Source organism: Agelaius tricolor, unplaced genomic scaffold (assembly GCF_023055355.1).
Source record: "Agelaius tricolor isolate 1412-34295 unplaced genomic scaffold, bAgeTri1.0.p SCAF_28, whole genome shotgun sequence".
NCBI classification, from domain to species: domain Eukaryota; kingdom Metazoa; phylum Chordata; class Aves; order Passeriformes; family Icteridae; genus Agelaius; species Agelaius tricolor.
In genome coordinates, this window is record NW_027269288.1 from 5,641,191 (window position 1) to 5,653,463 (window position 12,273).

At 68.9% G+C, this 12,273-nt stretch overlaps 2 protein-coding genes across 6 annotated transcripts; both read right to left on the reverse strand.

Moving 5' to 3' along the window:
* Nucleotides 1-108: 108 nt before the first annotated feature.
* Nucleotides 109-11,874, reverse strand: LOC139600633 (espin-like). 5 transcript variants are annotated; one of them, XM_071448960.1, is made up of 15 exons: nucleotides 11,482-11,874; nucleotides 10,480-10,673; nucleotides 8,086-8,272; nucleotides 7,819-8,001; nucleotides 7,605-7,736; nucleotides 7,302-7,521; nucleotides 6,952-7,229; nucleotides 5,253-5,414; nucleotides 5,000-5,174; nucleotides 4,686-4,712; nucleotides 3,332-3,477; nucleotides 2,962-3,243; nucleotides 859-938; nucleotides 766-777; nucleotides 109-671 (listed from the first exon to the last, which is right to left on the reverse strand). In XM_071448960.1, the coding sequence occupies exons 1-15, from the start codon at nucleotides 11,773-11,775 to the stop codon at nucleotides 524-526; spliced, it is 2,520 nt and encodes an 839-aa protein (XP_071305061.1). In that variant the 5' UTR covers nucleotides 11,776-11,874; the 3' UTR covers nucleotides 109-523. The 5 variants fall into 5 exon arrangements, with proteins under 5 accessions (XP_071305061.1, XP_071305058.1, XP_071305059.1 ...); XM_071448957.1 differs by having other exon boundaries at nucleotides 6,952-7,521; XM_071448958.1 differs by lacking the exon at nucleotides 4,686-4,712 and having other exon boundaries at nucleotides 5,000-5,414.
* On the reverse strand, nucleotides 1,465-2,764 carry LOC139600540 (espin-like protein). Its single transcript, XM_071448802.1, has one exon. It carries the CDS (start codon nucleotides 2,762-2,764, stop codon nucleotides 1,466-1,468), a length of 1,299 nt encoding a protein of 432 aa, XP_071304903.1. The 3' UTR covers nucleotide 1,465.
* Nucleotides 11,875-12,273: the final 399 nt, after the last annotated feature.

Here is a 12,273-nt window from a genome sequence, read left to right on the forward strand (position 1 = left end):
GGTGTCGGGGTGCTTGTGGCGATGTTGGTGAGGGGGCACCGCTGTCAGCGAGCATGGCGTGGGTGGGGGGTGGTGTGGGGAGCCCCAGGAAGGCGCGGGGCACTGCTGGCGGGGTTTATCGTTTTAATCGCTGGAAAGGCAGGCGGTCTGGGCAGAGGTGAGCCGGAAGCTGGCCTTGAGCGGCTCTGGAGGGGCAGTAGTGAGGGCGAGCGCTCTGCAACGGCGAGTGGTGCCAGCGGGGCGTGCGGTGAGCCCGGCCGCAGCGGCCGAGCCGGGCGGGGAGCAAGGAGCCGCGTGTCCCACGCTCGCTTTGCAACGGGCAGCACGGGGTAGCGGTGGGCTGGCGGCAGCGGGATGTGGGGGTAGGGGGGGCTACGGGTGCCTGGGGCGGTGGGGGGGGCTTCTCTGGGTTGGGCTATGTGGCCATCCACGGCAAGAGGAGGGTGCCGAAGCATGTCGCGGTCCATGGGAGGACCTGCCAGTCTCCTCCTGCTGCGAAGAGCCAGGATGCGGTGTGGCGTGGCTAGTGCTTGGCTATGTCCCCCTTCTTGAGGATGATCTGTCGCTGCCAGGGCGCCAGCTTTGTCTCATCGTACCCGAGAGTCCTTAGCTTTTCCGACTGCTCCTTCTCCTTCTCCTCCTCCTCTCGCTTCAGCTTCTCCTGCTCTTTCCTGCTTAGCAGCAGAGGGCACAGGGCGCCGCGGTCACCAGAGCCGCGGGAGCCGCCGTGCCCGCCCACCCAGGGAAGGGGCTTGCTGCACTCACCGTTTCTGCTCCCTGCGAAGGCAAAGGGAACAGTGGGGTTAGTAGAGCCGCGGGAGTCACCGGCTGTTGCGGCATCCCCCGACCCTGGCTCACCTCTCTTCCTCCAGCTTCTTGCGCAGGATGTCCCTCCTCCAGGCCGGCATGCTGGCCAGGCGCGCCTCCTCTTCCTTCTCCTGCAACAGACAGCCGAGTTACCGGCACTGCCCGCCCTCACTGCCGGCACCGTGGGGCCGCAGCATCATCCTGGTGCGCGGCACCACATCCTTCTGGCAGCGCCCTCCGTGGCACGGTACCGGTGGCGTTCACCGGCGCACGGCTCTCAGACGCGGCCCTCGGTGCCCACCTTCCGCCGGCGCCGGGAGGAGGAAGGAGCGCGTGGCGTGGCCAGCCCTTGCAGCACACCACAGCTTTATTGCACGACACGCGGGGGCCCACACTGCCCCGGCACCGCAAACGCCACACCAGAGGGGAGCGCAGCCCCGCCGCTGCGCCTCCCACACAACACACAGCCACGGCAAGCGGCACACACGGCAACCTCGGCCCGGGGCCGCAGAACAGCGCCCAGCCTTCTGCCAAGCTCAGCTGCACCACGAGCCACAGAGGCCGGCGAGCGCACCCGGGCACCAGCCCACAGCTGTCCCCTGAGCTTGCTGCTGCCCCATGCCACACCACTGGCACAGCCTGCAGCATCCCGTTGGACTCAAGTGTCGAACATCTCTGCCTCCTTCTCCTTCCAGAAGGAGAAGCTGCGGTCAATGAAGCGGCAGACGTCCTCCTCGCTGAACTCTCCCAGCTCCGGTACTGGCACTGCTGCCCCCTGCCCTTCCGAGGTCATGGTGGGGGCCTCTGCCAGGCTCTCTACCACTGCCACGGGGTCATCCCCAAAAAACTCCTGCACGAGGTCCTCAAAGCCGTCAAGCCAGTGGCGGTGGCCAGCCTCGACCTGCTCCAGCACGGTGCGGTGGAAACGGCGGACGCGGTGCCAGCTGTGGCTGCCCAGGCGGTCAAACATCTCGTAGCAGAGGAGGTGGCGGAAGCGCCGCTCCTCGGGGCTGAGGGGCATCTCCAGCAGCTGGAAGTAACCCAGCATGAAGAGGTCGAGCGGGAGGCTGTCGTGGGGCATGGGCGAGCCGCCGACGTAGGGCAGGAAGTGTTGGGGCCAGTACAGCACCGTGGTGCGGCTCAGCCGCCGGATCTGACGCCCTGGGACCCGGCGGGCAACACTCCTCCAGCGGGCAAGCAGCCGCCCCGCTGCCGGTCGCCGCCTCCCCGGCCGCCGTGGCCGCTCCTCCCCGGGCACTGCCGAGAGTGCCCGCTTCTTCCAGTGCTCCAGGAAGAGGAAGACTGTGCGCTCCTTGCACCCCTTGGTGCGTTCATGTGGGCTGCTCGGCTCTGGCAGCGCTGGCCTGCTCCTCCGCAGCGCCCCATCCCCGTATTCCTCCTCCAGGATGGGCCGGCGGGTGCTACCAGGGGGCTGCACCCGCTTGCGCTTAGTGACCCTGGGGGAAGGCGCGGGGGGTCCCCCTGGCCCCTCGTAGTTGGCCTTGAGGCTGCGGACAGACACACCGCAGCCCAGGATCTCGCTGCGGGCGTCGTGCTGGGCACCGGGGCCGCCCCCTGCTCCCCCCGCCCCAGGGCCCTCCCGGCCCCTCAGGGTGGCCGGCGGTGCGGCCGCGCTCCTCGGCAGCGGGGGGCACTGGCTGCCGCGGGCAGGCGCGTCCTGGTGGGCGAGGGCGAAGCGCCGGGGTGCCGGGGGGGCGGAGAGCGGCACGAGTGGCAGCAGCTCCTCCTCCGGCCCCCCTGGAAGCGGCTGCCCCGCCTCGTGCATCACCCGCAGGCTCCCCAGCTGCCTCTCCAGGTGCTGCACGTCCTCCTCCCGCATCGGCTGCCCGGCGGGTCCCGGTACGCCCCCGCGGGCAGGCGGCCCGCGCCGGCACAGGGGCGGCGAGCGGCTCCCAGGCTGCGGCGGGAGAGAGGGCAAAGGGGCTCTTGAGGCCATGCCGCACGCCCCCCGTGCCACTGCCGCCGTGTGTGGCATCCCCGGGGTGTGACACCCCTGCATGCAGGTAGGGTGGTCCCCCAGCCCAATTAGGAGCCAGAGGCAATGCCACGCACGCCGTTTCGCCAGGTCCTGAGCTGCTTGGGCCGTGCCCGCGCCGCGCTCGCCGCCGCAGCACGAGGGACCCCCCCCCCTACCTTGCGCCGCTGCTCCTCTTCCTCCTGCATGCGGAGCTGCAGCTTGCGAACCATCACCTGCCGCTTCCACTCGGGGATGGGCCGGCCGTGCTCGTCCTGGCTGGGAACCAGCGCCTCCACCTCCGCCGCTGCCCCAGCGCCTGCTGCCGGCACCGGTGAGCTCCCGTTCAGCACCGGCTCCGGAGAGCCCCCTGCCAGGCAGCGTGGCGGCCCAGCAGCCTCGGGGGTGGCCGGCGGGGTGGGCGTCCTGGTGGGTGACGGGGAGGACACTGGCGACTCTGCCTGTGGAAGGAGGGAGGGAGGGCGGTGGGCACTTGCCTTGCCGTGCCGTGCCGCGCCACCGGCTCCCCTGGCCCCCATCACCACCTACGTTGGCCCCTGCCTGGCCGCTGCCGGAGAAAACAGTGGTGAAGCCTTTGCTCTGTGGCGTTGGCTTGAGGCTCTTCCCAGCTTTGATCTCGGCCAGCAGCTCCGAGTTGTCGCCGGTGGGGGACATCATGTTGAAGGACTTGGTGCCTGAAGGGAGGCAGAAGGGGCAGTAAGCACCCCCCCAGCACCATCTCCCTGCCCCTGTGAATCCCCCACCAGCTCGCAGGGTAGGGGGGTGGAGGGGTGGCTGGCTGACTGCTCCCCTCCACGCCATCCAGGAGCCCCTGGAACACCCCTGAAGCAGCATCCAAACACCCAGCTCAGCAGTCCACAGGAACAGCACATCACCAAACTCCTGGGTCCATCAGACCCCTGTGGAGCAACCCCCCAGCACTCAACAGCCTGGCACCCCAGCTCCACAGATTTGTAAGACCAGCATTCCAAGAGCAGTTTACAGGGTCCTGGCACCCTGCTGCAGCAGCACCCCAACACTCAGCTGCAAGTGTCCCAGCCTGGCCCCAGCCCCGAATGCCACTCCATGCCCCCGAGGTTCTATGTTGCAACAGAAGAGAGCCTCTGGAGGGACGCCTCCGTGTCCGGTGGCAGCCCTGCCACTGCAGGACAGCTCCTACACTCCCCTGGCATCTCCCGGCAGCAATGCACCGACAGCCTGAGCCAGACTCCCTGCCAGCCCAGTGCCCAAAGGGCTGCGTGGCACCCGCACCCCGAGGATGCTCTTCCCACTGCTCATGCCGCCCACCTCGCGAGCACCCACCGTCCGTGCCAGCCATGCGTGAGTCCCTAAAGGCCCATGGTACCGTGCCAAGGCAGAGCCCCCTCCCCGCGGCCGGCGCCCGCAGCTCGCCCCGCTCGGCCGCGCCACGCCGGAGCCAGAGGGCTGCGGGTGCTGAGGGCCCAGCGGGACGCTCGCGCTGCCATCCAGCGCCGGCTGAGACCCCCCGGTGCCGGGAGCCGGCGCTAATAAAGCGGGCGCCGAGCAGCGGCCAAGCCCGCGGGCTGCAGTCAGCGGCGGGGGAGCGGCCGGTGCGCTCACGTGGCGGGGTCACGCCGGCCGGCTGAGCGCGAACAAAGGCCCTCTGTGTGCGGGGCCCGGCTCTGCCCGGCCCTGCCAGCCCTGCCCTGGCGCCTCCGGCAGCCCCGCACCGGCGCTCGGCGTCCCGCGTGGCACCGGCGACGCGCAGCACCGCGGGCCCGGCACCGCGGGCAGGTGGCAGCCCCCAGCTGTCACCATCGATGCCATCGATGCCCCGTGGGTGCGGCACAGGGCCTGTCCGGCTGTGCCCCGCGCCAGGGCACCCTCTGAGCAGGGAGGAGCGTGGGGCCGCGGTACTTACTCTTCATCTGCCTGAGCGCCTTTCCTCCTAGGGAGAGAAGCAGAGAGGCGGCGCGGGGCGCGCGGCAGAGGAAGGATTTGGCCACCGCGAGACAAGAGAGAAGAGAAGCGGCCAGCAGTGAGAGCAGGCAGGGGCGAGCGGGCGTGGGGGCCCCCGCGCCGACACCGGAGGAGAGAAGGACAGAGAGGCTGTCAGGAGCCGCGCGGCCCAAGTGCCGCGGGAGGAGACGAGCCAAGGAGGTCAATGCCACAGTGCAGCCAACGGGACAGTGCCCAGGATCGCTCCCCGTGCCCACCCGGCACCCTGCCACTTACTTCCCGTAGAGGAGGAGGAGCGGCGGGGGCCGGCGGGAGTCTCGGCGAGTGGGGGCGGCGGTGGGGGCGTCGGGCAGGCGGTGTCGGGCAGTGGCGGGGGCGGCGGTGGAGGCGGCAGCTCGGCACCAGACTTGCTCTCCCCATTGCTCATGGTGTCCGCCGAGATGGGTGATGCCTGGAAAGGGAGCATGGGCAGGCGTTGCTCGGTGCCCGTGCCATTGAGCTGCGCACAGGCTCGCGGAGCAGGGCTCACCTCCTCGGTGTGCGCCATTCGCTGGGGGCCTGGCTGCTCGGCCACGACGTGCCCCAGGTGCTTGTAGTAGTCACCGGTGCTCGGCTGTTTGCCGAAATTCCTTGACCGCCTGCTGGAGTCGGCCCGGCGCAGGCCCTCGGGGCTGCTGTCACGCGATGCCAGCTGCAATGGGGAGCCCACCTCAGCCCCGCCGTGCCCGGCTGTGACCGTGGCACAGGGCTGTAGTGGAGTAGGACTGTGCCAGCGGTTTGCCTTGGGGCAGATGCAGAGCTGGGACGGACAACGGGTGCATGCCCTGGGGTCTGTTCGGCAAACGGCTCTACCAGGGGCTGCGTGCCATGTTGGCAGCGTGCGGCATCAGTGCCTGGCACTGTGACCCCATAGCCTGTGCCCAGGATCCTGTCCAAGCCTCCCCCGGGATAACCCCCTGGGAACAGGAGTGCCGAGCCCCAGCCCCGCGGATTACAGGAAGCTTATCCCGCGCGGGGCTGGGGCCGGCTTCCAAACCTCCCTCTGAACAGGGCTCTCAAGCAGCGCAGCCTCAGCTCACCCCGGCGCATTCCACAGCGGCTTTGCGAGTTGTGCTGCCGAGTGCTGCGCTGCAGGGGGCTGTGCCTGCTGCCTGGGTTTGAGGTGCCATCGTGGCATAGCCCTGTTCCCCTTGCTTGGGGCCCCACTATTTGCATTTCCCCGATGCCTCCTCCACCCATGGCTTTTTCCCGGTGAGCCCGGCTGCTCTCTGCCACCGCCACCGGTCCCAGCTAAGTCAACAAACGTCAGCTCAGTGCTTCCTACTGCAGCTGCCATGGGAATTGTGCCAAGCCTGGCTCCCACTCCGGCAGTCCCAGCCCCGGTCTGGCACAAGGGTCTGTGCCGCTGAGCCCCATTTCATGGGACACCCACACCACTGTGGCACCGCTCTGCCACATGCTCCCGCCTCCCCAAGGCAGCCCATTACTCCGGTAAGCACTAAAGAGCCAAGGCCATGCACAATGAGCACTGTGGGGTCCCAAACCCACCACGTGCCTGGCTCACACTGCTCTGCTGAGCCCCCCATCCCATGTGCCCTGTTCCCCAGAGCGTTGAGCTCTGCCAGTGTCCTGACCATGCCCAGAATCCTGTCCCCAGTGAGGTGGCGAGAGCCATAGTAGGGGGTCAGGACGGCCCCAAACCTACTGCATCCTTATGCCCCCCCAGCCCGCCATGGAGGGCTGCACCCCTCTTACCTGTGCACGCCTGGCTGAGCCCTCTCAGCTCCTGGCAGCGCTGGCTGTGCCACCCGACACCTGTGGCGCGGGCGACACCGGAGCCGGCCGCTCGGGTTACCGCCTGCGCAGCTGCCCACGCCCAGCTCGGCATGGTGCCTGTGGTATCGCCGGGCCGCATGGGCGCGGCTGCCATGGCGTGGTGCTGCCGGGTGCCCCAGCCAGTGCAGCAGTGCATGGCCCACCCAGTGCCATGAAGCCACCAGAGCATCACTGACCCCGGCTTGCTGCATCCTCGCTGCTGGTTGAGCCCCATCCCCCCCAGTGCATGCCAGGGTTGCAGGCATGTGGCCTCCAGCCGGGGCTGTCCCCTCCCAGTGCAGGCAACAACTGCTCAGATGGATGGCTGCCCTGTGGCATGTCCCTCCCGGGTGGTATGTCCCTTTTGCTGTGTTTGGGGCATGGTGCAGGGGACACGGTGCATGGGGCCGTACCTCTCGGCGCAGCGCCTGGCTCTCCACATGCCGCAGGTTGTTCTTGGCCCGCACGTAGATGTCAGCGGTGTGGGGGGCAGCGGGGGGCGCAGGTGCAGGGTAGCCAGGGGGTGGCGGGGGTGGCCGGGTGCTGGGGGGTGGGGGTGGCGGTGGGGGGAAGGCAGGGGGTGGTGGCGGCGGGGGACCCTCGCCTGCTGGGCCCCGGCCCCGTGGCCGCATCTCAGGGTCCAGCATGTCCATGTACGCCTGCATGTCCGCCAGCGCCGGCTCAGGCACCCCTGCGCAGGGCAGGGGGTCAGGGGGGGCTGGACCCGCACCCCCCGCCCCGCGCCCCCTGGCCCCGCACTCACGGGCGGCGGGGGCCCCTGGGGGGCCGCCCCTCTTCTCCCCGGTGCTGGACTGGCTGGAGTGGCAGGAGTCGTAGTTGGAGAGGGTGCTGGCAGGGGAGCCCACCTCGAAGCGCGCCTGGGGCACCGACGCCGTGGTGTTGGGCGATGACATGCCCGAGTCGGGCTGTCGGCATTCCCCATCCGCCGAGGGGTCTCGTGACAGCACGCGGTGCTCCACGCTCTGCTGGCACAGCCGAGGGGTCAGGGCAGGGGTGGGGAGGCCCTGGTGATCCCTGTGTGTTCCCCACACCCTCATCCCTCTACCATGTTCTCCACGGTGCGCAGGTACTGGGCGCAGTGGCTGTGGCCGTTGTAGTCGGCGAGGTCGGCTGCTGTGTAGCCATCCTGGTCACGGATGCTGAGGTCGGCACCGTTCACCACCAGGATCTGGCAGCACTGGGGAGAGTGGGGGTGCATGGCAGGGCTGGAAGGAAGGGCCCCCCCTTGCCCTGACACCCTGTTGGCCACCAGCACCCACCTCCAGCTCGCCATTCTCGGCGGCATCGTGCAGCGGCGTGCCGCCCCAGCCGTCGGCAGTGATCTCCCCGCCGTGCAGCAGCAGCCAGCTCAGCACCTTGGCGTGGCCACGGCTGGCAGCAAAGTGCATGGCTGTGGCTCCTTCAGCATCCCGCTCCGACAGGCTCACCGTCGTGAAGCTCATCTGTGTGGGCAGGCGGGCTGAGCACTGGGGCTCTGTGCCACCACGCCGTGCCACCACGCCGTGCCATGCCCGGACAGCGCTTACCAGCCATACGATGACAGTGTTGTGGCCCATCTGCGCGGCGGCGTGCAGTGGGGTCATGCCATCGTAAGCCCGCGCGTGGGGGTCAGCCCCACAGTCCTGCACCAGGTACTGGATGATCTCCAGGTGGCCTTCCTGGCAGGCGAGGTACAGCGGGGTGGCCCCCGTCTTGGTCTGGGCGCTCAGCGTACTGCAAGTGGGGCACAGCGCCCGTCACCTGTGGCCACTGCTACTTGCCAGGGCTGGGACAAGGGACAGGCAGGATACAGGGACATGGGGGCTTGTGGGACACGAGGAACATGGGCAGGTGCAGGGGAAACAGCTGTGGGCAGGCAGGGCAGTGCCAGGGCCAGGAGCTGGCCACTCCATGGCTTCCCATAGGTCCCCGTGCTGCTGCGGTGGCTGCAGCTGCAGCGGGAGGTCACTAAGTTAATCAGCCTGCTTAGGCTAAGCTCCTTCCTCCGGCTGTTTTTGGACACTGCAATTTAGTCGTATTTTAAAGTAAGCTGCTTACACAGCACCGGCCGTGGAGCCGGCGGGGAAAGGCCAACCTGCACCATGGTGTTGCCCGGCCCAGCTGCTGGGTGCTGGTGTCCCCCAAAAGGCCTTGGCATCCTTGTGTCTCTCATACGGAATTGTGAATTTCAAATTCCGCAACCCAAATCCTGAATCCTGCATCTTTTACCCCACAGACCCATATTCTGCATCCCACACCCCACATCCTGCCTCCCGACCCCACAGGAAGCTGTTTTATTAAGTGCTCTATAAAAAAAAAAAAACAAACCTGTTGAATATTTAAAAAAGGAAGAGCAATAAATACTCTGCTCTGTTATCGCAATGATCGCAGGCCCTAAATAATTGATCCCTGTAACTGTGAGACGGGCTGTGGCCAGCACTCCCTCCCGCTGTGCCTTGCGTGCCGTGCCACCGAGTGCCTGCCCCATGGCCCAGCAGTGCCAGGCTGGCACAGCCCTGGGTGCTCCCCGAGCTGGGGATGGGGCTTGGGGCAGCTGCAGACTGGGGTGCAGGAGACAGCGGGAGCACGGGCACAGGGTCAGTCCCTGATTCCCGTTTCTCAGTAATTGGGAAGGGGTTAAGCCACTTGGGCACCAGCGCTAAACTGCTTTGGCAGATGGCTGAGCCCCCATGCTGGGCCACCGGCTGCCGCGGGCGATGCGAAGGTGGGCTGGGAGCGTCCCGCAGCGGCACCCGGGATTGGATTTCGCAGCTGTAACGGAGCCTCCGGGCAGGCGCAGGGCTGGGAGCAGGGCCAGCCCTAAATAATTCAGGGGGAAGGCGGTGACAGCAGCGGAACAACCCCGGCAAGCGGCGTGAAAGGCAATGCGAGCGCCGTGCCACACCTGGGCTGGCACAGTGGGCGTCGAGCAGGAGCAGTGACTGGTTTGGGGCTGGGCTTGGGCTGCAGGGGTTAATCCCAGAAGTGCTCAGGGCTAAGCTGGCACACCTGGGGCAAGGAGATAAAGAACTGGGGCTGGGACAGCTCTGGCCAGTGAGTGCCATGGGATCCAGGGATCTCTGTGGCCCGGCCTGGAGAAGAAGATGCAGGGCTCTGGTGTTGTGGCACCCAGAGACAGAGGAGTGCCGAGTGCTGGTTCACGTCCCGCTGCCTCAGGACTCCCTGGATGTGGGACAGCTGTGCAATCCCTCTCATCCACAACCCTGGAGCCTTCCGGGGACAATGTGGAGCAACAGCGCATCCCCCCGGCTCCGCTTTGGCTGGGTCCGTGGGTTATTTCTAGTGGCCTCTGCCCACCACAGGAAATCGGATTAGCGGCCACCTAATCACCTGCTGCAGCCTCGTGGCGAGGCCCGGCATCGCGGGCCCTGTGGGCTGCTGTGCCACGTAACCCGGGGACCAGGCCGGCCCCAGGTACCGCTCAGGAGGAAAAGCGGGGATGCTGCCGGGACGGAGCCGTGTGGGAGAGGCTGCCATGCCCAGCAATGCCCACGGACCTGGGCAAGCGGAAAGGTCGTCTCCGGAGCGGGGAGCAGCCTCTCCTCGGCGGTCAGCCTAATCCATTTACATAACAGCGGGCGGACAAAGGCGGCTGTGTTATCGCCCCGCGCCAGGAGCCGACTCAGCGGCCAGTGACAATATTTCTGCCAGCGCTCGCCCCTCTCCTCCTCTCCCTTTCTTTCTGGGCCATAAAGAAGGTGCAGCTGCCTGCCCAGCCTGATAACGCGGCCGCGTTGCCCTTGGAGCTGGGGGATCAGGGTGGCTGCAGCATTCGTCCCCAGTGCTGGCACCTTGCCCAGTGGCTGGAGGGAGGGTTGGGGCCACAGCAGGCTCCCCGTTCTCCCACTAACCCCTCTCCTGCTGGTGGGTGCCAACCTTCCGGCAGACCCTGTCTCGCTGCCAGCAGTGGGGGCCGTTACCTGGGGCAGTGTCCCAAGAGGAGTCGCAGGGAAGGGAAATCCCCTTTCACCGCGGCGTAGTGGACGGGCAGCGCTCCCGTGTTGGTGGCTGCCGTGGGGTCGCTGCCTCCAAAGCGGAGGAGCCAGTCGATCACATCATGGTGGCCGAAGCGGGCTGCCAGGTGTAGGATGGTGGCACCAGAGTTGTCTGTGTCCTGCAGGAGGAAGTGGGACGGCTGTCAGTGCCAGGCACCAAGCCCTTCCGGCAAGGGGGTTGGGGACCGCAGGCAGCCGTGGGGCATCCCCCAGCGCGGAGCTGGTGCCAGGCGGGTGGGGCGGCCAGGGTGGAGCTCCTGTCCGTACGGAGCGGGGCTGGAGCAGCAGCACAGAGCATTGGAGCGACCGTGGGACCAGCGTGTCTGCCTCCGTCAAGGGCCTGCGTCCGCACACAGTGAGTGCAGCACAATGCCCTCCTTGTTCTACCGGCCGGGGAGCCCCTAACCGCGAACTTGCCGCCGAGCCCCGCTGTGCCGCCGGCCCGTCCGCCCTCCGCGCTCGGTGGGGCGCGGGTAGCGCTGGCCCCTGGCCAGGAGGTCGCCGATGCGTGCTGACCCCTTCCTTCCCGATTAATCTCCTCTCCCAGCCCCGCCGCCTCCTCTTCCTTCGGCCGTCACATGTCTTTAACTCTCGGCCGGCCCCGGGGCAAGCCGCTTACCGCCGCGGTCCCTCCGTTGTGTAACCCCGGAGGGGGCGGCAGCCCCGGGCAATATGTGCTGCCCTCGCGGCTGAACCCCTCCGGGATGCCGGGGACTCTCCGGGTCCGTCGGATGCCGGCCGCTATGCACGGCGGAGCCCTGCCCGTGCCGGCTAGGACGGACCCCGGCTGGCTGTCGGCAGGGTTGGAAGCACCACGCGTGACCGTCTCCCCGCGGCCACAGCCACCCACACGGGACCGCGGAACGCCTCCCCGGCCGCCCGCGCCACCGAGGGACCCTCCGCCGCCCCCCGCGCCCCCGCTCGCACCTGCACGCCGCAGCCCCCCTGCGTGAGCAGCCACTGGAGACAGGCGAGGTTGCCGGTGGCGGCGGCGTCGTGGGCCGGCGTGGCCCCGTTTCGCGCCCGCGCGTCCCCGCGGAGCGCGGCCTCGGCCGCCAGGTACCGGAGGCAGGCGAGGCGACCGGCGCGGGCGGCGTGGTGCGCGGGGGACGCGCCCAGGGCGTCCCGCAGCCCCGGTCGCAGCAGCCCGGCCGCCCGCAGCCCCCGCAGCGCCTCCACGTCTCCCTGTCGCGCCGCCTGCAGCGCCCGCTCCAGCGCCATCCCGGCGGCGGCCACGGCCCCAGTGGCCCCGGCCCCAGCGGCCCCGGCCCCGGCGGCCCCGGCCGCCGCTTGGCACTGTGCGGCGCTCCCGCCCCGCCGCCCCCCGGCCCCGCCGGCTCCTCCTCTCCCTCCCCCGGGGCCGCCCCTCCGCCCGCCCCGCCCGACGGCGCGGCGATTGCCCGCTGCCCCGGACCCCCGCACCGCTCCCCCCGGCCCCTGCTGGGGCAGCCGCGCTTTGCCGAACGGCGGACGGCACCAGGACCGGCACCGGTGCAAGTCCGGGTGGACCCCAAATCGGACCGTTCGCGGCTGCCTGTCCGGGCCCCACGGGTGTCCCCTCCCGCCGCCCGCCCAGGCAAGAGGCGCGGCAAAGATGGGCTCCTCCGGCACCCTGGACGTGCGCTGCCGGTCCCAGCAGCGCAGGCAGAACGGGGGGCGCTGGGCGGACGGCTGTCCCGCCTCAGCCGGCCGCGGGGTGCCGGCAGCCGGGCACCGTCC

Coding starts and splice junctions, on each gene's coding strand:
- LOC139600633 (XM_071448956.1), bottom strand. CDS start 11,775: ATGGCGCTGGAGCGGGCGCTGCAGGCGGCGCGACAGGGAGACGTGGAG. Junction 8,273..10,479: donor CTCTTGGGACACTGCCCCAG/GTAACGGCCCCC, acceptor CCCCACTTGCAG/TACGCTGAGCGCCCAGACCA. Junction 3,478..4,999: donor CTCCTCCTCCTCTACGGGAA/GTAAGTGGCAGG, acceptor GCCTCCCTTCAG/GCACCAAGTCCTTCAACATG.
- LOC139600540 (XM_071448802.1), bottom strand. CDS start 2,764: ATGGCCTCAAGAGCCCCTTTGCCCTCTCTCCCGCCGCAGCCTGGGAGC.